Source organism: Propithecus coquereli, unplaced genomic scaffold (assembly GCF_000956105.1).
Source record: "Propithecus coquereli isolate 6110/MARCELLA unplaced genomic scaffold, Pcoq_1.0 Scaffold295, whole genome shotgun sequence".
Classification (NCBI taxonomy): Eukaryota; Metazoa; Chordata; class Mammalia; order Primates; family Indriidae; genus Propithecus; species Propithecus coquereli.
Genome location: NW_012148563.1, coordinates 3,618,486 through 3,640,890, shown reverse-complemented (window position 1 = coordinate 3,640,890; position 22,405 = coordinate 3,618,486). Strand labels below are relative to the sequence as shown.

The following is a 22,405-nucleotide window of genomic DNA, read 5'->3' as shown; positions in this document are numbered from 1 at the left end:
TGGGGGCGGGGGGCTAAATAAAGACAACCCAGCTCAGCCGTGAGTCGATGATGACACACACCTTTGAGTGCTTTGAATGCCATAATAAGATTTAAAAGGAAAGTTCTCTGCTTTGAGGCTTAAATTATATTTTACGCTGAGGGAGGGTGAGAGGACTCTGGCTTATCTGTTAAACTTCCTGGGCTCCTGCAGACTATTTCATTTGAGAAAAGATCTTCCTGCTTAAAAACTGTCTGAAACCTGGGGCCGCTTCGCCCCGATAAAGGGAGCCCGGGTCTCCCGGGTGGGGCTGGGGGGGGCCTGCCTGGGCCACCAGCCCCGAGCTCAGGGCTCTACCCGCCACCACTGCCAGTCAGGGACGTACCTGCCGGCCCTACCCAGACCTGCGGCCACAAGGCCACCCACGCCGGCGCCCCCTCTCGCCACGCGCCTCTCCACTGGCCCTGGCGCCTCCTCTCTCTCAGCGACGCAGGGCCAGGAGGGTTTCCGTGCGGGGGTTTACAGACCTTCCTTTTCTCTGCAGGCCTGTGGCTCCCACCCCTCCCACTTCCCATCTCTGTAAACAGAGACGGGGCTGTGAGCTGTGCAGGCCTCAGGGACAGGCGAGAAGAGGAGTGGCGGGGCCTCAGGACGGAGAGGCTGGGGAGGCAGAGAAAGCGATCTTGGCCGCACCGCGTGAGCGCGTATTGTGCGTCCTCTGCGTTCTTCAGAAGGTGCAACTCAGCACCCAATGAATGCCCTCCAACAACTGTCACTGCCCTGCGTGTGATTCTTTCAACGACACTGCTGAGACTGGGCCATTGGGGCCCAGGAATACCAGGGGTTCTGAACACTGTCCAGACCCTTAGACCCAGAATGGGGTGCTCAGCTGCATCTCCAGTGGTACCCCCTCTACACACCAGTCTTGCCTGGGCCAGGACACGCGTCTCACAGCTCCAGACTGCAGCAGCCCAGCCCCGGGAGCTTCGGAACAACACGGGCAACCGGGAGAGTGAGCGGAGGTGAACTGACCCGCCGCCAGCAGGGCCGGATGGGTTGGGGAGAAGCAAACGTGTGCGCTGCCCTGAGGTGTGGGCTCCCCTTGGCAGAGGCGGCATTAGGTGGGCAGCAGTGCAGGGGCCAGTCCATTCTCCAAGGCTGGGCCCGGACCCGACAGTGCAGAGCATCTGAATACCCCACCCACGCTGGGCTTCTGGGTGCCACGTGAGCCCCAAGATTCATTTAAATACCAAAGGGGGCCGGGTGCAGTGGTTCACGCCTGTAATCCCAACACTCTGGGAGGCTGAGGTGGAAGGGTAACTTGAGCCAAGGAGTTTGAGACCAGCCAGAGCAATATAGCAAGACCCTGTATCTACAAAAATTAGAAAAATTAGCTGGGCACAGTGGCTCACACCTGTAGTCCCAGCTACTCGGGAGGCTGAGGCAGGAGGATCGCCGGAGCCCAGGAGTTTGAGGCTGCTGTGAGCTATGACGACACCACTGCACTCCAGCCTGAGTGACAGAGTGAGACTCTGTCTCAGAAAAAAAAAAAAAAACAAAAATAGCGAAGGGGCTGCCATCACGCCCTGGCTTGCTCTGCTCATAGGACGAGCACGGATCGTGGATCCTGCCACCCGATCTCCTCTGAGCCTCGGTTTACTCGTCTGTAGAGGGAGCGTCACCCCATTCTCAGGGCATTGTGAGGATCAGTGCCCCTTACCTCCATCTGCCCGTTCTCTGCTGCGTCGTGCAGGGGGGTTCCGCCCCACGCGTCCCTCAGGATGGGAGCCCCCATCAGCAGGAGCCGGTCTAGGATGGGTGTGTGGCCGCCTCGGGCCGCGAAGTGGAGGGCTGTGGCTCCCTCGTTATCCCGCGCCGTCAGGCTGACGTCGGTGAATGTGACCTGGGGAGGGAGAGGGACCTGCCAGCTGAGGCTGGGCTCGGAGTGGTCACACGGGGAGGAGGGTCCAGGGCGGGGCTCGGAGCAGAAGGCGGGGCGGCCTTAGCTGTGCCCCACCTCCGGAAGCCCCCGGACAGAGCCAGCTCATCACACATGTCCCCTGTAACCCCGGGCAGTGGGACATCGGGGTCCAGGTGGGGGCACAGTGAGCACCGTGGTTTTATCTGGAGATGCAACAGTCCCAAGTCTCAAACCAACATCACGTCAAATGAAAAACGCCACACCTGGCACCGGGGGGGCAATACACAAATGTTTGCTGATGAAGGAAGGGGGAGAGAAGGAAAGGACACCACTTGGCATCCAGGCAGTGCTGCATCCCCCGGGTATTTGCACCCGGTGCCGGCGCAGAGATGTCACTGGGCCGTGGGTCCCGCGGCGTCCCCCCTCAGGAGCCTGCAGTGGAGCCAGGCAGTTGGGTTGACCTGAGGCCGCCCCTCTGCCGGGCCTGCAGTGCTGCCTCCCAGGGCCTCCCCTGCGGCCGACTCGCTGAAACGGGCCCTGCCAGCAAGACCAGGGGTCTGCTAGATTTGCCCTCCTGGTAGGCGGCAAGGGATGCGGTGTCTCCCTTCTTCTCCCTGCTCCCTGCCTTGAGTGCGGCCAACTTTCTCCACGAGAACCTGGGAGATGACAGCAGCCCTGCCCCCTTCTACGTGGATGGGGCAGCCCTGTCTGTGCTGTCCGCTCACCACCTGTAGCCCAAAGCGTTCCTGACTGATTCAACACTCAAATGTATTTGTCAGGGCCAGGACAGTGAGCTGGGGACAAAGGCAGGGACAGGGCGCACATCCCATGAGTCAGGGTGCCAGGCTGGAGGCTGTCGAGGGGCTTCATGTCTGAAACAGACTTTCTGGCCCGGGAACTCAGGCTCCGCTATTTCTTCCCCAGAATGGACGCTCACACCTCAGCACAGCCAGAGGGGCTCAGTGGACACCCTGCTCCCTGCCCCCGGGAACCCCCCTGCCCTGAGCTGCTGCTGCTTGTCCCCTGTGCAGCTGCTGACCGACCAGGCACCCAGGGGCCCAGGCCGGGGTGAATGGGTCAGAACCGCAGTTGAGGCGTGGGCCGCACAGCCGGGGCAGGGCTGACGTCCGGGGCACGCAGGTGGGTGCTCCAGGTGCCACAAAGGGAGGCTGGAGGCAAAGGCTGGCGTCGTCGGGACCAAGGTGAGCAGCTGGACGCGTCCTGGGGTGGGGGGCCTCCCCGTTCCTTCCTCTACTCGTCCCGTCCACTCACTCAGTGTCTCCTGAAACCCCTCCTGAAACCTGCTCTCGTGGGGCATCTGGAAGCTCCACTCCAGGGGTGGAGATGGGCCTCACAGGGTAAAGAAGTCAAACTGCATCTTGTCAGGGGTGGGTGCCGTGGAGGGAAAGAACAGGAGAGGGGACAGTGCCAGGTGGGCGGCTGCCACCTGGGGACCTGCATGCCAGGCTCAGGGGACAGCACGTGGAAAGGCTTTCCTCACCTTTGAATAATTGGTGCCTCCTCCGGGAACTGGTTTTGGGCCCCAGCCCTTGCCCAGCCACCTCTTGTCCATCCTCAGCGCTGCCCCCAACGTCACCTTCTCAGGGAGGCCCTCCCTACTCTTTTTTTTGAGACAGAATCAGTCCCCAAGTAGAGTGTAGTCATCATAGCTCACTGCAACCTCAACTCCTGGGCTCAAGTGATCCTCCTGCCACAGCCTCCGGAGTAGCTCGAACTACAGGCGCTCACCATGACTCCCGGTTAATTTTTCTGTTTTTAGTAGAGGTGGGGTCTTGCTCTTGCTCAGGCTGGTCTCAAACTCCTGACCTTAGGTGATCCTCTCGCCTTGGCCTCCCAGAGTGCTGGGATTACAGGCGTGAGCCGCCACGCCCGGCCTCCTCCCTACTCTTAAACTCCATCGGGTCTCTATGGCAGACCCTCCGAACTCCCAGACAAACCACCTGTTCCGGTTTTCTGTTGTGGAGGTAGGAAGCCCCCGGCCCATCCTTTAAGGAGGCAGCTCTCCAACCCCAGCCACTCTGTGCCCTAGGTCCCAGGGCTTCCTTCCCAAAAGAGGCCTGAATGGCCCCTCCAGGGTCCAGAAGGGACGAGGGATGGGGACAGGCCCAGGGCTCTGAGGCATCAGGGTCTGAGCAAGTGGCTGAGTGGGCCAGGCTAGGCTCTGCTGCTACAGGCACTGGTGACAGAGCAGCCCTGGTGTCACCAACCCTGAGAGTGCCCAGGAGACCCACTGGGCCTCCTGGGGGAGGGAGGGGCCGGGAGGGCCTGGAGGAACTGTCAGAGCAGAGGGGCAGCACAGGCGTCAGGCTCTGGGGCCCAGCCTCTCGGGCGCTCAGGGGCCTGGGGACCATAGGCTGGCACATCTGACGCCCCAGCAGTCCTGTGTGTCCCCAGCTCCCGGGAGAGCTCCCACCCAGGCCCCAGGCACTGCTTGCTCCAGGGCCCGGACTTCCTGGACGTCCCCCCTCCCACTCCTGGTGCCCCCTTACCAGCCAGACGACGAGCGAGTAGTGGCCTCGGGCGGCAGCGGCATGCAGGGCGCTCATGCCATCAAGGGCGCGCAGGTGCACATCAGCGCCACAGTCCTTCACCAGGAACTGTGCCAGGTGCAGGTGGCCCTCCTGGCAGGCCAGGTAGAGTGGGGAGGCGCCACTGCGTGTCCGCTGGTTCACGCCGCTGCAGGGGAGGGAGGGTTCAGAGGGTACTTGGCCAGGAGGTCATGGGTGTCTGGGTTGCTCCAGTGAAGGCCCCCTGATGGAGAGGAAGGGTGGCCTGGGCACCTGGCTATACTCTTTATGCCCAACTGCCCTGTTGCACAGGCTGTGCACTGTTCAAGGGAATCCAGCTCCGCCTACTTCCCATCAAGCTGGGGCTCATGGGCAGGGGACGCGTTTTAGGGTTGGCTAGTACAGTGAGGCCCACAGCTGGACAGGTCCCTGAACCTTGCCCAGCCCCAGGGCCCTGCTCTTAAAAAGGGGCCGTTATGAGTAGGACAGGAGCTGTGGGCACCCAGATTCCAGTCCCCAGCAAGGATAGGCCGGAACAGCATTTGGGGATTTCCTGCATCCCGCTCTGCCCTCAGGCTGTTGGGCCCAGGTGTGCCCTTGGTGCCCAGCGACCAGCTACAGGGAGGGCCGGTCCCCTGCCCAAACATGAGCCCATCCCTGGGTGATGCAACTTCACCCCTGCCCCCGCCTCTGCCCATTGTGGACTGACTTTCCCCAGGGCCTTCCAGCTGCTGCTCTGGGGTCCCCCCACCCTGGCTGGGGCTCAGGCGATCGTGCCTGGGGCCTCCTTTCCCTTTCCTCTCCTTGGGACTCCTGGGTCCAGGTTACAATTGTCTATCTTTTTAGAACTGAGAGGGTTACAACCTTGGGTCCCAAATCCTCAGTTGTCCCAGTAGAGACAGAGCTGACCCCCACCCCCAGCCGCCGAGCAGCTGCCTGGTGGTTGCGGCGGCCTGTGCTAGGCCCACGTGGAGCACAGGGGCCGAGTGACCCTCCGCTCCCCGGCGCTCCCGGCTTGAGTGTGCCTGTCCTCTGAGGCTGCTGACCAAGTCCCAGCCTGTCCCAGACCCTCCAGCCGGTGGGGGAGGCGGGTCAGTAATGGCGTGTTCTCACGAGTGCCCCTGCAACTCACGCCCCACTCCCGACGGGCGAATCCCGGCAACTCCGGGACCCACACAGAGGAGCACTTTGGCCGCTCGGCCGTGCCAAGCCCAGACACAGGCCTCAGCCGGCAGAAGGGAAACAGGCTGAGCTGGATGATTTGCCCAAGGGTCATGCCTGGGTTTGAACCCCTGCACCCAGGGGATTCTGCCAAGACTAGCCTGTGCTCGCCTCTGCCCTAGCAAGGGGGCTCAGGGCCCTGGCAGGCAGCCCTGGCCTTGGACCCACCACACGCCTGCTCTGCCTCCAGAGCCTGAGGGTCCACTCCCTCCTGGAATGCGCCCCGGAGGGCTGAGCGTGTGCCCTGGTGCCTGCTCGGTGGGAGGGTCCATGCTGCTTTCAGCAGACTCTGCCGGGGTCTTGATTGGAACCAGGGTTAGGACAGCAGCGTCCAGCATGGTGGCCGGGGAGCGGGGCCACCGGAACATGCATGCCCTGTTCAGGGGCAGCCACCGCTCGGCTCCTGTGTCAGTGCCAGGTGGGAATGCGGGCCAGGGGCACAGGACCGTCCCACTTGTGTGGCATGAGTGTGTGTTAACGTGAAGTTGCCCGGTTTTCACTGGTGGAAGCTACTTTCAAAGCTGGGGTATGAGAGCCACTCTGTGGCCGGCAGGCCCGGGGCGGTGGGGGTGCTCTGGGCGCTCTGGGCGCTCTGGGGAAGAGCTACAGAAGCGCACCCCGGAGGCCTCTCCCAAACAGCCCAGAACGGGGATACCTGGGAATAAGAACACTTCCTAAAGGAGCTCCAGGGTTTGTCCCCAAACAAACATGGGGTGGCCAGGGTGGCCGGGGTAGCCAGACATCCTCAAAAAGAGGAGAGCTGTGGTTAGAGGCAGGAAGGTCGCCGCCCCTACCCCCACCCCCAGCGAGAAAGGCGGAAGGTGGACGAGAAGGTCCACCCTGGGCCAGGACAGCAGCCCTGGGCACACGACGGTGGGAAGGTGAAGGGCCCATTACTATGACAGTGGCGACCCTTTGTGCGGGGTAAGGAAGAGGAGGGTCCAGGGGGAGGGAAGTCCCGCTGGCCTGCATGGGCCGTGCAGAGGGCCAATCCAGCCCAACCTGACGGGTGCCCTGGGGCCCCAAGTCCACCAAACAACCCTGCTCCTGTCAGGTGACGTGAGGAGGCCCATGGATGTCACCAGCTGTCCACTCCCCAGCTAATTCAGGCCCTGAGATGCCCCTTGCGGGGCCGGGAGCTCTGGGCCTCATAGCAACGCCCCGGGTGCCGCGCAGCCATGGCCTGTGGCGCTCCTGCCCTCACTCTTGCTCCAGACTCTCCCGCGGTGCCTGTCCCCAGGGCCAATCCCGAGGGCCACCTGCCCGTGCAGCCTCCCCCAAAGCCAGTGTACCCCGGCTGGGTCCTGGGCTCCTCACCTGCTGTGGGCAGCTGTCAGGAGCTTCAGGCAGGTCAGGTCCCCACTGACCGCAGCGTGGTGCAGCGGCAAGGCCCCCTCCCGTGTCTCCAGCGTGGCCGAGTGGCCCTCGTGGAGCAGCCACTCCACCAGCACTGGGTGTCCGAAGCGGGCGGCCAGGTGCAGTGGGGAGACGCCCGAGGCATCTTGGTCCTACGGGGGCACAGGCAGGGCAGTGAGCTGGTGGCAGGCGCTGACCCGCCCCGCTGAGCAGCACTGGGTGGCCAGAGCCAGCTGCCCGAGGCTGGGCCCAGTGAGGACCCTACACTGCCCGCAACCCCGACATGGGGGCTTCTGTTTCCTTTCTCCCTCCCTGCTGGCACTGAGTGAGGCCACCTGCTCAGGGTAAGAGGCAGGACCAGGACCCACATCCAGGTTTTGTGGGACAGCCCCTCCCCGTGCAGCCAGGCCCGCAGGCCCTACCCAGGCTGCTCGCGGTCACAGAGGCTTCTGCTTGCTCAGCAGTGCCTGGGACAAGTGTCCTGGGACACCTGCCTCTGGGCCTCTGCCCTGCCCCCACAAGTGCCCTCCCACCAGCCACAGGGCCTCAAGGCCAGGGAGCATTCCCAACCTGGTGTCCCGGGGCCCTGGCATCCTCCGAGTGGCCCGTGATCAGAAGTGAATCCAGACACAGGCACAGCTCTCCCCTGCTGCTCTTGGGGTTATCAGAAGAGCCGAACACAACAGGGTGCTGCGGCCGGTGCACTTGTGCGCTGAGGGCCAGGTGCTGGGGAGGCCGTCCCAGCAGCCCCCACCCCAACTGTGACCTCAGGCAGCATTCTGAGGCCTCTCAGCCTGCTCGCCGTCCTGCAAGAACTCAGCAGGGCTGAGCGACAGCACTGGGGCCCCTGGACTGCACAGAGTGACTGGTCAGGCAGGGAGGCCGGAAGGAGGGCCCTGGGAGACATGCCCTAGACAGGACGGTCACGGAGACCTGAGACACCCTCGTGCACACAGCCTTGAAGGCTCTCACCCATGCCCCCCACAGCCGGGCCCCCGGCTCCGGGCCGAGGCTGCAGCACACCTCTCCACCAACGCATTTCTAGCCCCTCTGGGAGATGGGGTCCTGCACACTGGCAAGACCCCACTAGCAGTGCCCAGCACTCCTGGGAGGTGGGGAGGGGACAAAGGCAAATGTGGTCTCTCTCTGCCTGGCATGGGGTTGGGGCAGAGGAGGGGATTCAGGGGGTGACCTTGGCTCTCAAGGGCTTGGTGGTGTTTGGGGACATGGGAGGGGCGTGGGGCAGAGACAGGCACCACTGACAGAGTCCTGAGAGAAACGAGGAGCCCAGGGCCTCCGGGGAGGCTCATGCCTCCCTAGCTACATCCCAGCCAGTTCACGGGGACTGGCTGCCGGCTGCCCCTGTCCATGCTCACCTGCAGACCGCAGCCCCCATCGCGGACGAGCCAGCACAGCTCGGCCAGGCTGCCTGTGGCGGCGGCATCGTGCACTGGTGTGGCCCCGTTGTGGGCCCGCTGGTTGCCGGGCAGCTTGGCCCGCTGTACCAGGAACCTGACGCAGTCCAGGTGGCCGGCCCGGGTGGCGTGGTGCACCAGGCCGGCTCCTAGGGCATCAGTGATGCCTGGGCCCAGGACGCCGGCCTCCAGCAGATGCTCCAAGGTGGCCACATCCCCGGCCTTGGCGGCCGTGAGTGCCCGCTGCCCTTCCATCCTCGGGCTCCGGTTCTCAGCGGCTCGTACACAGGGCCGGGCCTCCTGTTTCAGGTGTGGATGAGGCTGTCGGCTCTGGTTACCTGATAAGCAGCACGCAGGGCAGATGGGAGACGGCAGGCTGAGGCCTTGGGGATGGCCCTTGCAGCCCTGCCCAAGCCACTCCCACAGCGCTGGAGGGCCTATGCCCAAGCAGTGGGGGTGGGGGCGCAGGTCACAGGGCCTGCACTGGGTTAGCCAGCGGTGGGCAGCAGTCAGAGGGTGAGGATGCGTGCCATCGTTTGTCATTGAGCCCTGGGTGGTGGGTGGAGGCTCCCTGGGAGACTGTACCCCTCAGTCTCACAGAAGGGCAGCCCCCTCCACTGTGTTTCAAATGGGTGCCCCACCAGGGTCTCGATGTTTGGGCCATGAGCCCACCAGACAGCAGAGGGCCCCTGGGCAATCTGTGTCTGGAACCTGGCCCTCTGGTGGCCCTTGGCCCTGCAGACCCTTATAAACCTCCGGGGAAGCTGGTGGCCTAGAGGGGCCTGCGATGGGCACAGGGCCCTGACACTGGGAGAGTCCAGCTGTGCCAGGCAGGAAGGCTCCAGGGTGAGGACGAGGGTCCCACAGCTCCAGCCTAGGCCGTTCTCCAGCCGCAGCGATCCAGTCTCTGGGCTGCAGCCTAAAGTCCCAAACGCATTTCTGAGCTGCGAGCTCCTCTTTCCAGGTTGTTCTCAGGGGTCTGGATGCTGTAGAGTCTCTGCTGGGGACTCGGGGCCACCACGGCCTCTCCTAGAGGTGGCAGGAAGCTACAGACTGGGGACCTGTTTTCTGGGAGCTCCCAGAGACACAATTCCAAGCTCAAGTTCCCGTGCTAACGCACCATACACAGCGCTACAGCGGGGCGAGGCGCACCCTCCAGCCCCGCGCCGGGCGGAGCACCGCGGCACCCACGGAGAAACAAAGACGCCACGCCGGGCCCTGAGATCTTTAATTCATTTAATTTCTGACAGTCGTTTCCTCAGCATCATGCAGTTCTTTGTGTCACCCCGTAAGCCGCACACAAGTGTCACTGCACTGGGAACCGCTCCCGTGCAATCCGGCACGCGGTGCGTGTCAGGACGCCACAGAGCATCTCGTGGAGGTAAAAGGACCCCTCGCAAATACAATTAGGAGGAACGCCGGGTTGGGGACAATCTGATCTTCTCCCTCAGGCACAACCCAGAGTCATATAAGCACCGGCTGCCAGGACTCGGAGACACCTGTGGCAGCGGAGCCCAAGCGAGTGCTCAGGAGGGAAGGAGGCCCTCAGCCCCAGGGTGGGGAGCGCACAGGCTTGCAGCCCGAGTGACGCACTGGGACAGGGCTTGTAGGCTGGCGCGTGTCCCGACGGGACAGGCAGGGGTCGGGGAGCAGAGTGGCCTGGCTGAGGGGCCACACCTGGCTGGGGGTCACCGCACGCTGGGTCAAAAGGGCAGGGTCGATCGAGGGGGCGTTTGTTAAGGGCTGGAGAAGGGCCCTGAGGGGACTACTCTGACATATGCACGTGGGAGACCATGACGGAAGCAAAAATTTCCTATTTTCTTTTTTTTTTTTTTTGAAACAGAGTCTGGCTCTGTTGCCCTGGCTAGAGTGCCGTGGCGTCAGCCTAGCTCACAGCAACCTCAAACTCCTGGGCTCGAGCAATCCTCCTGCCTCAGCCTCCAGAGTAGCTGGGACTACAGGCATGCGCCACCATGCCCGGCTAATTTTTTATATATATATATTTTTAGCTGTCCAGATAATTTCTTTCTATTTTTAGTAGAGACGGGGGTCTTGCTCTTGCTCAGGCTGGTCTCGAACTCCTGACCTTGAGCGATCCACCCGCCTTGGCCTCCCAGAGTGCTAGGATTATAGGCTTGAGCCACCGCGCCCGACCTAAAAATTTCCTATTTTCATGATAGCGATTGGCTGAAAGTGAATTATAAATACTTGCATTTTATCTTCCAGATAAAAACACCACCATCCAGGAAGGGAAGCTCATGACAGGCTTGTCCAATTCCCAGGGGGTGGCGTGGACGTGGCTGAAGCGTTTCCATTTCAACGTCCCTATGGGATGGCAGCAGCGCGGGGGAGGGTCCTATGTAGGCGTTGGTTGGTGTCCTGGGCCTGTGGAGACGCGCGTCCAGGGAGGAAGCCCACAGCACGCACACCGCACCCAGCACTTTGGAGAAACAAAACAGTCACCCTGGCACAGCCCAAGAAGGGATGGAGGGCAAAGCGCCCGGGTGCCCTGGCGACGGGCTTCCTATGAACAAGGGTGGCCCTCACACTGGGCCTGGCCTTCCAGCTGGGCCACCGCCAGCTTCAGGTCCTGCATGACAAGGTCCACCTCAGCCCGGCTGGTGCTGCGGCCGACGCTGAGCCGGAGCGCGTTCCTGGCCACGTCGAATGGGATGCCACAGCTCAGCAGCACCGGGGACGGCCTGGAGCGGGGAGAACAGGCGCCAGCTGTGACTGAGGGGTGGAGGGACCGGGCGTCAGCCGTGACCGAGGGATGGGGCTATTTCCAGCCAGACTGGGGCCCCCGGACTGGCACTGTCACAGCTCCATGGAGGCCCGGCCGCAGTGGCCCAATCCCGTGGCCTGCCCACCACACCCAGCGCCCAAAGTGTCAACATGCCCTGGACTGGGTTTGTGGGGAGCACTTACTGGTCCCCGTGGTCTGAGTGGCAAGCGGCCCCCACACTGGCCAGCAGCGTCCGGCACTGTGCAAGCACCAGGCGGCCTGCGGAGACAGGGACACGCCCCTGAGCCCCAAGGCTCTGGCCGGGCCCACCCGCTCTCCCTTCCCCAGTCTTCCTGAGCCGCGCAGACCCGCGTCCTCTCTGTGCTGCCGGCTGGAATGTCAGTGCGCAGGCCCGGCCAGCGCCACAGGAGAACTCAAGGCAGGGTCCAAAGCAAATGCTTCCTCCCTCCCTGGGCTGCAGAAAGCAGACACCACCCTGCCTCAGAGCTGGCCTTGAGCAGGGCGTTTCGAGCCCACTGCCTCCACGACAGCCACCACACTGCTGCCCTACTGAATAGTCTGTGGCTCTGGTGATACTTAACTCTGACCTGTGTTTTCTAAGGTAGACACACTGGGCAGTTCTCTTTTCTAAGCTACGAGGCACTTCCCTTTTCTTTCACAAGCACAGAGATTAAAGATTGTTAAATCAATGTTTATGAGAATCTCTTCTGTTTAAATTAACACAGGTCATCACTGAACGTAAAGTCTGTGCCCAGAGAAAGGAGAAGACGATAGAGAAGCTTCCCTTTCGCGCGGGGAGTCAGGACGGCGAACCGCCCGTGCCGCACGTTCTCACCGCCGCAGCCGCGACCCTGCTGCCCAGGGCCTTTCCTTCCTGGCCACATGACCGCCAGCTTTCTCTGCCTGATCCAGGAAGGTGAATGAAGCAACACCCCTTCTAAGAAGTCAAAACCCATCTGCAGACGTAGCTCACTGTGGTCTCGAGGCCACCAGGGCCTCCTCCCCGACGAAACACGCTGGAATGCCCCGGACTTGCGCGCTCAGGGAGGCAGGCGGGCCAGGTTCCACATGCGTTGGGACGGCAGTGACCCTGGCTGCGCCCAGCGTGGAGGCAGATGTCACAGGAACAAATGAAATCCATAGACCTGCACTTCACCCTGAACTGTTACCCACTTTTTAAAGCTGATTGCCTCTATTTCCCTTACTGTCCTAACATATTTATAAAAACTGCTAACAGAAATGGACAAGCTGGTCTAAAATTTGGTTAGTGTTATTTCCTGCCCTGACAGCTTTCGGTGGGTGTTAACGTCTCGCAGGAGACCTGAACACTGTCCACTTGCGACACGCTGGCGAGAGGGGCCAAGTGGGGGAGAAGGGCTGACAAGAGCCCACAGAGTGGCTGGCTGTTCTGCTCTCGGTGCTGGGCTGGGGTGACCAGTGGCCCTGGCAAGGCCCTTCTGTGTCACGCTCAGGGCTAAGTAAGAGAGGGAAGGCGGCTGGTGGGATCTGCGCACACACCAGAGACCAGCAGGGCAGGTGGTCACCTTGAAGCTGGGGTCCGCGGATGGAGAAGTTGCAGGTGTTAGGAAGCCGCTCGGCCCCTGGAAACTGGCTGTTCAAATGGATTCTCTTACCAAATACAGCCTGAAAAAAATAAATGACATATTTGGTGACAGCTTCAAAGACCCCATCACCGCCAGCAACTGCATGAACTTTAGACTCCTTTGGGAAATAAAACCTCAACATGTAAATATTTATATTATCCATAAGCATCTACCTGTAATAGTTAGGGGACTGACTATGGAAAGTGAAGTGAATTAGGTCGGACCGTCTGCACACAACCATCAGACACACGACTCTGGTACACCTTCATCGTGTGTCTGTGAAGAAGACGGGCTTTCCGCCTCCCCCTCACTTCTCTCTGTGGCTCTGCCCTCTTTCCTCATGACCCTGCCGTGTGCTTGGCCGCCCCCCGGCGCCGGCACAGGCCAGGCCCCTTCGCACTCACCTCCAGCCTCTCCTCCAGGTAGTCCCGGACGTCCCTCATGTGGGCCTCGTAAGCCTCACAGTGCCGGGTCACCAGCTCAGCGGCCTGGGGACAGACACGTGACAATGTGTGGAAGCACATCCAATTACTGACAGACAGAGGACAGTGAAACAGCTTTAAACAGGATAGGTGGTTTTGCCTGACACGAGAGGAGACACTTCGTCAGACTGTGGGTTCCCGTGAGCATCATAAACGGTACTTTTTGGTGTTATGTGAGAAGTGCTGCCCGGAATTTACCAGGCACCTTCTGGTGGCACCGAGCACTGGAAATACCATAGCAAGTGAGGCCTGGGGGCTCCCAATCCTTAAAAAGCCCACGTCCCAGAGGAGAGAGGGACAAGAACAAGGGCAGAGGTGGACGGACTCCTACGACTGGGTCAGCGCTGGGACGGGACCAACAGAGTGGGCTGTGTGAGGGTGGGGAGAGCATTCCAGCAACAGCCCTGCAGGGGGACAGCTGTGCCCCGGAACACAGGGGCCTGGTGTGGCGGACAGAGCATGCACAAGGGGGAGATGCAACGGCTGGACACGAAGGCAAGTGCAGTGAGTTCGGAGGACGGGACATGATGCCCTGATTTGTGTGTTTACTGGTCATTCAGCGGCCGTGTGGACAATGGCAGCAGCAGAGCCACAGAAGCGGAGGCAGGCGTCCAGACCCTTGGTCTAAGGTTGGTGGCCATGAGGACAGACAAGAGGAAGGTCCTGGACATATTCTGGAGACGGACTGGCACTGCCCGAGAGGCAGGGGCAAGGACAAGGGAGGACCAAGGTGTTTCCTGGACTTCGGAAGGGAGAACCTGAGTGCGGGGCAGCCCCGCCCACAGTGTGTGGAACGGGTGCCCAATTAGGGTCTCCGTGTTTGGGCTACGTCCCCACCACAGACAGCTGAGGGTGCTGGAACACTCTTACTTCTAGTAAACGCTGCCTAAGTTACCTCAGTACAAGGTTTCAGTGCAACTGTGTTCAGTTAAGAGTATAATTTTGAATCTCCTGAGAAACAGTCAATCCATTCGAACTCTTCCCAAGGGCCTACTAGGCGCTAAGCCCTTTCTTTTGTACTGGGGGTACTGAGGCAGACGAGGCCAAGGCCCTGCTCGCGGAGCTGATGAGCCCCCTTGAGAGGGGGAGTGGGGGCGGCATATATACATAGAGTACGGATAAAACATCCAACGGGGGCAGAAAAGCAGGCTCAAGGGACAGAGTGACAGTGAGGGGTCACAGAGGGGCTGCTGTAGCTGTAGCTCACAGAGGGCTGCTCGGAAGAAGTGGCCTTGGAGCAGAGGCCTGTGTGCAGGGAGGACAGCTGCAGACACTGGAGGCGTCACTGCATCCCTGCCTCTGTCACAAACCTGGCTACTGTCCTGTGAGCAGAACAGGCCCCAGCAGGGAGCTGGCCACGGGGCCACACCTGACCAGACGGCCCCAGACCCCACAGGCCACTCAGGGTTTCCAGCGCCAGCGGGAGCGCAAACCTGCAGCCTGACGCTCCACCTCCGCCGTGATGACGTCACTGTGTTTCTTACATTAGAAGAGACAAAGGCAGAGAGCTTCTTCCTTTTAAATGCCAAGCAGTGCAAGCTGCCCCACAGATCTCAAAAAGTACAGCTCTCCATGATGGTGAACAAAATCTTAGGCTTTTCCTTACCAGTCTAAAAATGGAATCATGCCCATAACCTCCCTAAAGCCCTGGGTTCCTATGCCAGCCGCTGGGGAAACTGAGGACAAGGCAACTGACTCATTTGCTCAAAGTCGCCAAGGCTCACCTTCCCAAGGCCGGCAATCATTGGGGTGTTCTCTGTCCTGCAAGAGAAGAGGGAGTAAGCGCAAACAAATGTTGAAGGAAGGAATCCTGTCCGCATGGAAGTCATTGTGTTAGATAAAAACAAACTCACACCAACATCTTTCCCAAGCATGTGCTGCACGGACGCCCCAAACACCTCCCACGCAAAGTCCGACTTGTCCTGGCCCAGTGACGGTGGTCGGCGCGGCCCACGTGGACGACGCATGTTGGGTGTCCACAGGGGAAATACTATCTGGACCCTTTCTCTACCCAAAGGAAGCCCTCTTGCTGCAGGGGCCAGGGCACGCCTCTCTTTGGTCCCCACTGCCAAACCACGGAGTCTGAGGAGCTCGTCCCCAACACTGTTCCCTTTGGCCGACAGCATGACGATGGGATAGGGCTGAAGCCACTGTTTTGTTGTTGTTTCCTATTCATTCTCTTTTTTGTTTTTTTGTTTTTTTTTTTTTTTGAGACAGAGTCTCACTCTGTTGCCCTGGCTAGTGCCATGGCGTCAGCCTAGCTCACAGCAACCTCAAACTCCTGGGCTCAAGCGATCCTCCTGCCTCCGTCTCCCGAGTAGCTGGGACTACAGGAGCTACACCACCAAGCCCGGCTAATTTTTTGCTTCTATTTTTAGTTGACTGGCTCATTTTTTTCTATTTTTAGTAGAGACGGGGTCTCATTCTTGCTCAGGCTGGTCTCAAACTCCTGACCCCAAGCAATCCTCCCACCTCAGCCTCCCAGAGTGCTAGGATTATAGGTGTAAGCCACCGCGCCCGGCCTCGTTCTGTTTTTTAATTCTGTTTTCTTTTTCATGTCTTTCTGTGGGTTACTTAACATTTTTCAGAATTTGATTTTGATGTATACATAATGTTTTTGAGTCTGTCTTTTATCTCTTTGTATAATTTTTTAGTGGTTGCTCTAGGACCTAGAGTCTAGGAATTATTAATACATTATAGATATTTATAAAACTGTTCAGCCTACTGGTACTGTGGTTTTACCAGTTTGAGTGAAGTGTAGACACCTTGTCTCTCTGCTGTTCCTTTACCTTTGTCCTTCGGTAATTGTCTTGAATATTTCCTTTATGTATGTTTAGAACCACATTAGACATGGCTGTGATTTTTGCTCATGCCATCAAGCACAAGTTAGAAAACTAAGGAGAAGGAAATCCTGTTGTATTTGGTGACAAATTCTCTCAGTTCTCTGTCTGAGAAAGTCTTGACTTTCCCTCATGTCTGAAGGATAGCTTTGCCGGTGAGGTACTCTGGCCTGACAGTTTTCTTTGAGCACTTGAGAATTTTCGGGCCACTTTCTTCTGGCCTCTGTGGTTTCTGATGAGAAATCCACTGTCATTCAAACTGTTTTTCCCTATCGGTAAAGGTGTCATTTTTCTCTTTCAAGATCCGTCTGTCTTTCATTTTTTGAAGTTTGATTGCAGGTTTGGCCTGGACTGTGTTGGGTCTACCCCATTTGCGGTTTGCTCAGCTTCCTGACTGCAGGTTTGTGACTCTCACCAATCTGGGAAGGTTTTCAGCCGTTATTTCTTCAACTACTTCTCCAGCCTGTTCTTACTCCTCTCCCTCAAGGACTTCAACAAAATGAATGTCACACCATCTGTGATAGTGGCCCGGGGCTTCAAGCTCTGGTCCACTCTGACCCCAGTCTGTTTCCTGTCTCTCATTCCACCTTTCAGGGCACTGGTGCTTTCCTTCGTCTCCTCTATTCTGCTGCTGAGCCCACCCGCTGAGCGGTTTATTTTGGCTACTGGGGTTTTCAGTCCTGAGATTTCCCTGTGATTCTTCACATCTTTTCTCTTCCCTGACACTTTCTATCTACTTCATTTGTTTCAAGTGTGCTCATAACTCCTCACGGAAGCATTTCTGTGTCTGCTGCAAATCTTAACCTCTTTGTCATCTGATGCAGCCATTTATTGTCTTTTTTCATTCAATCTGAGATCTTTCTAGTTCTTGGAATGATGATCATGTGAATCCTGGGCATTTTCATATTGGTAGAGTCTGGACCTTCCTTAACCTTTCCGTTTCTGCTGGCTCGTCCAGACGCCGTGCTGGCTGGAGAAGGAGTAGTCGCTTCATTATTGCCAAGTGGAAGCGGAGTCCAGGTTCCTTGCGCACCTGTGCTGACGCCCAGAGGAAGGCTCCTTGTCACTGACAGGTGCAGGCGGCAGCCCGGGATCCCGTGTGGCCCGCACCACATGGGGCTGCCTCATGACTGGCTGGTGGGGACGTCCTCTCACAGCCGTGTGGGTGTGAGTCTGGGCGTCCTACGTGACCCCTGCTGCTGTGCGGGGTGGCAGCCCCCGCCCTGCAATGACTGGCCGGAGTAAAGCAGGCGCTGTCTGTGAGTTTTCTGTCTGGCTAGGCTGCCCCTGTCATGGGCCACTGGTTAGAGAGAGCAGGTTTTGGTCAGGGCATTTTTTTTGTCTGCCCTTACTGGCGTTTTTGGGTTGCTGGCTCCTTCAGCTCTAAGTGTGGACACGTGAGGTGAAAAGAAAACCCAGGGACCTCACCACCATGTTGTTCCGGTTTCTCCCTCGTTATGAGGTTTCTGACAAAAAGCCTGGTGCTGGTACCAACTAATTCCCCAGTTAACACGTCACTGTGCGTAACGGGGCCTGGGAGCTAAGAGGAAGGAGCGTTTACGGGGCCTGGCCGACACCCCCTGGTCAGGAGACAGCAGCGCCCTCAGCCAGGACAGGTCCAGTGGCACCTCTTTAGTGCACTGGGCCAAAACAACAAGGGCAATTAGAGGGTCTGAAGCAGTTAAAAGAAACAGATTTCCTCCACTGCTTCGAATCACCCCAAAGAGACTGCAGACCCCGCGAGTTCTCAGTGTAGAAACCAACTGGCAACCAAGTCTGGGGTTAGTAGCATGTGCTATCACCGACCTCCCAAGAGACAGAAGAAATAGCAAAATGCTGCTTTAAAATGCTGCTGTGCTACGGATAAGTGGCATGGCCAGTAGGTAAGAGACTGTTAACTTTCTACCTTACCCAGGCCTGAAATTCCGTTCCTGTCCACCTCCAAGCAGCATAGGGTACAGAGGCGTGAGCTCGCCAAGCCCTCGTACATAAAGCGCACCAATCCTGGGACCATAGAACTGGAAGGGAAAGTCAGTCATTTATTCAAAAAGAACTTTCCAAAGGCCTATTCTGTGTCCGTGCTAAGTGCTTAGAGGCACGTGGAAGGGACGGCCCATAACGCACAGTCCTGGTGCTGCCCTGTGGCCCTCACCGCGCCACCCATCGCTGCTTTTGACGTGCTGGAGTCACAAAAGACTTCAGAGGAAGGGCAGAACCCCAACCTAACAGGCAGGGCAGCTGCTGGACTCTCGTTCCCAGTTCCGTGGCAGGCAGAGCTCCCTGCAATCATGTGACAAATTTTGTAAAAGGAGAGAAGTTGGAAGCAGAGATTGCAGAGGGCTTTTCCTGCGTATGACTCCATGTTTCCAAATGATATGATGCAAAACATTTAGGTGTCACAGTGTCAGGCCAACCTACACACTCCTTTGGAAACTAGCTGAGGACTGTGCTTCAAAATAGAGTAATACAAACATTTCAGGTCCTAGTCAGCTGCCAGAAAGAAGAGCAAAAGCTTCAGAAGGGTCTTCACTATTAGCTATTTCTCACACTCCATCTTAAAGATACAGCCACTGAATTTATGATGAGGAGCCATGTTTTGTTGTTGGGACAGGGTCTCGGCTCTGTCACTCGGGCTGGAGTGCAGTGACATCACCATAGCTCACTGCAACCTCAAAGTCCTGGGCTCGTGTGATCCTCCTGCCTCAGCCTCCAGAGTAGCTGGAACTACAGATGTGCACCACGACGCCTGGCTAAGTTTTTTATTTTTCTGTAGAGATGGGGTCTCGCTATGTTGCCCAGGCTGGTCTGGAACTCCTGGGCTCAAGGAATCCTTCCGTCTCAGCCTCCTAAAGTGCTGGGATTACAGGCGTGAGCCACTGCCCCTGGGCGGAGCCACCTTTTAAATCAAGTTAGAAAGAGCAATTTCTTGAACCCCGCATCTTCTGTCTTGGGGGCTCTATGTGTGGCTGATGTGGCCTCTGCACATGTCCTGCCTGCTGCAGCGAACACGCAGTACCTGGCTAATCCCCGCCTGTCTTCGCTCCACAGACTTCCATGCCTCCCCCAGCTTTGCCCGCTGCCCCCACTCCCTCCCTGCATCCCTGTCCTGGCCCTTGTCCCGTGGCCATCTAACTGCTGCTGGCTTCCTGGTCGGGAAGCTGCTCCTTGCAGCACCCCCAGGGCCTTCCTCATGGCAGGCGCGCAAGGCTCACTGGTCAACAAATGCACGATCCCCCGTGCTGCGGGCTCTCAGGTGGGCCTTTAAATCAATGAGACATTTTCCCCCAGGAAGGAAGGCCACGTCTGCAGACGTACCTTGTGCCCCACGATTGTAAGGAAGTCCACGCCCAGGTCCTCCACGTCCACGCGCCTTTTCCCCAGCGCCTGGGCAGCGTCTGTGTGCACGAGGATGGGTGGCAGCCCCGCGGCGGCCCGTTTCTGGTTCAGGGCTTTGATGCGCTGGCTGATTTCAGGGACGGGCTAGTGGGGAGAGATAAACTGCTGAGTCTGGTGCTAGGTTTGATGAAGTCTGAATGAAACAAATAAGCAGTAGTTAATGAACACAGACAAAAGCTTACAAAATTGAAGAGCAGAGAAAAAGGAGAGGCCAAAGCTGAGAAACATGAAATACCATCAGAGTCTAAGCCACCTTTCTTCCCATGAGATTTTCTTAAAAAGAAAAAAGGCCAATTCACCATGATGACGCCGGTCTCGTTATTGGCCAGCATGATGGTCACGAGGCACGTGGTTGGGCGGACAGCTGAAAGGATGTCATCGGCCTCTGCCCGCCCGCTCACCTTGGACACTGGGACAAAGGTGACCTCTGAGAAACAAAGCACAAGTACCAAGGTGAGCCATACGATCTCATTTCTCTTGACATTTCATTAAGATAGAGCTTAACAAAACTATTTCCCACAATTATAAAAGCAATTTATTGTCAAAGTTCCGAAAATTATAATGGAGGAAACTAAGCCACACATCGTAACCCACCCAGAAGTAATCGCTCAGCTGTTCTGACTCGGGAGCTTCTTTAATGCAGCCTCAGGTGGTGTTTGTTTCATGGGACACACACTCCTTTCTGCATCCGGAGGGACCCAGGAGGTAATGGGGTAGGGATGACAGCCGCCCTCATTTTCTGTGGGCATCTTAGTGCTCCGGACACCCAACTTCACCCCTCAGCACTGAATCTACGTCTACGAAGCGTCTTCTGTGTGCCTGGTGCTGCTCCAGGCACTTAGGACCTCGATACTACAGACGGAAGTGAGCAGATGAGGTAGCGTGAGCTCTCCAGTTTAAAACGTGGAAGACAAATGTATCCACTGCCCCTTCAGGGTCCCACTGAAATGGGAGAACAGATATTTCTCTAAATAAGAAGCAAATCAAAACAATGTCAAAAAAGGGTATCACCTGTGAACCAATAATTTTGAGGAATCCTCCAAATATAGGAAGATGATGGCATTGGAGTAATAGGCGCAGGGGAAAACCCCTTGGAACACTGAGAGGACCCAGTGACCACCCAAGTTCAGAACGAGCAGCATGTGGGCAGAGCCGGAGGCCGGCTGCCGAGGCTGGGGGTTCAGATGTCCAGGCACCCCCACCTCACGCCTACCAAGTAGGTGGCAGAGGTGCTGGCCTGAGACTGAGACAGAGCCCGCCAGGCTCAAGACAGTAACAAGAGGCAAAAGGCAGGCTCCTAGGACAGGAGAAGGAGCTAGAAGAAGGGGAAGAGCTTGACACAGCTGCAGAACTCGGAGAAGCGAAGGAAAGCAACTGCGCCCAGGAGAGAAACAGAGACGGGGGTGGGGTCTGTCCCGCTTGCCGTTCACGCTCCTGCCACCTTCTGCGGAGCGCCGAGCGAGTCCTTCCTGCAGGGAGACACCTGCTGGAGACAGACCCAGGACTGGAGACGAGCACCCGACCACCCAGATCCAACAATAGAATGCTTCGTTCCCCAAGAACCGTTGAGGCCTTTTGGGCCTTCCCGGCCTTGGGGGGAGGCCCTTCGGCCTGGTTGGGAGGGGCGGGGCGGGCCGGGCAGGGGCTTGTTTCCGGTTCGGCCGAGGTTATTCCCGGGGGCGGGAAACCAAACCAACAAAAATTCTAACTAGTGTCCTCAAAGATAGTCAAGATATTCAGGATGACTTAGGTTCCACAGTGAAAAATAATTACATATTCATTACTCTATAAATGTTCATTATCAGCCTTTTCTTCATATCATCAACTACAAAGAAATGAAAATTAAATTATAGTTACAGAATAGAATATAATCATTTTAAAGTTTGGCCATAAAAAAGTAAAATATCCGGCCCAAACTGAGACTCAAAGGAGAGAAAGAGAGGGAAGGAAGGACATAATACTAATTTCCTCCTTTTTATGTCAGTGAGTCAACAGATAATCTCTAAAGTTGACAATTCAGGAAACAAAAGTTTAAACATAGTATTTAAAAGCGGCGGGGAGAGGGCCGGCATCCGTGAGGAGGAGCACCGCAGGCTGGATCCCCAGCGAAACAACCATAACTGGCAAAAATGAAAAACAACCAACCATTAAAAGTCTCTGGAAATCGTCCTGAGGGCACATGGCAAATGGAGAAACATTCACTCAAGAAAATCAACTAAACCTCGGTAAGAACAGCAAGTCTGTGGCACCTATGACCTGCCTGCCCCAGCCAGCTCCGGGTGACGAAAGCTCCGCTCCAGGCGGGTGCTGTCCCCCAGCGCCCAGTCCAGGGCTATGGTGCGGAGGGGCAGCTGCTCGCATTTCCCAGCTCACCTCCCAGCTCTGTGCTGCAGAGGCTAAAACCAGGAGAGCAGGTCAGGAGGTGGTGGCTCCCTCCTTTCACCGGGCACCCTGCACCCGCGTGCAGGGTGGATGGAGGCTCTACCACAGGCGCCCTGAGTGCCTCCCTCCGGCGTGCTCCTGCGCAGAGGTTCCCTGCTGGAGGAGGCCCTGCCAGCACCCTGCCTGCAAAGTGTGTGGGGGGCACTCTGAGCAAGCGTGCCACTGTCCCTGCCCCTCACTCCAGGAAGTGGCTCAGAAGTTATGCCAAAGAGAGATAAAACAGAGAGCTCTAAAGCTGTCCTCAAAAGAAGTGACTTTATTTGGAACAGAATGTGGGGAAGTTCAAGGCCAAGAGTATGCTCGAACAATGGCGATGTGGGTGGTGAGTAATTAAGGGGAGGCTGGTAGGCAACAAGCTAAACCACGGATCAACTAGGTTACCAGCCAGACCCAAGGGAGAGATAGCTAAGAAGAGCCCCCCCGCAGGGTCAGAACAAACTTCAAAAACTGTTCACAAAAATACTGCCAAGGGGCC

The 22,405-nt window shown here is 57.8% G+C and overlaps 2 protein-coding genes across 2 annotated transcripts in view; both read right to left on the bottom strand.

Moving 5' to 3' along the window:
• ESPNL (espin-like) overlaps nt 1–10,274 on the bottom strand; it is a 36,335-nt gene extending 26,061 nt beyond the window's left edge. Inside the window, exons 1-4 of the mRNA XM_012648875.1 lie at nt 8,382–10,274; nt 6,967–7,157; nt 4,411–4,597; nt 1,700–1,882 (exon numbers count right to left, since the gene is read on the bottom strand). Of these exons, the coding sequence (XP_012504329.1) occupies nt 1,700–1,882; nt 4,411–4,597; nt 6,967–7,157; nt 8,382–8,963 (1,143 nt within the window). The 5' untranslated portion in view covers nt 8,964–10,274. The remainder of the gene's footprint in view (nt 1–1,699; nt 1,883–4,410; nt 4,598–6,966; nt 7,158–8,381) is intronic.
• Nucleotides 10,275–10,547: 273 nt separating this feature from the next.
• The window catches only part of SCLY (selenocysteine lyase), a 39,700-nt gene continuing 27,842 nt past the window's right edge, over nt 10,548–22,405 (bottom strand). The window contains exons 5-12 of the mRNA XM_012648823.1: nt 19,788–19,964; nt 19,408–19,572; nt 18,004–18,110; nt 14,977–15,013; nt 13,175–13,258; nt 12,711–12,810; nt 11,349–11,424; nt 10,548–11,122 (exon numbers count right to left, since the gene is read on the bottom strand). Of these exons, the coding sequence (XP_012504277.1) occupies nt 10,945–11,122; nt 11,349–11,424; nt 12,711–12,810; nt 13,175–13,258; nt 14,977–15,013; nt 18,004–18,110; nt 19,408–19,572; nt 19,788–19,964 (924 nt within the window). The 3' untranslated portion in view covers nt 10,548–10,944. The remainder of the gene's footprint in view (nt 11,123–11,348; nt 11,425–12,710; nt 12,811–13,174; nt 13,259–14,976; nt 15,014–18,003; nt 18,111–19,407; nt 19,573–19,787; nt 19,965–22,405) is intronic.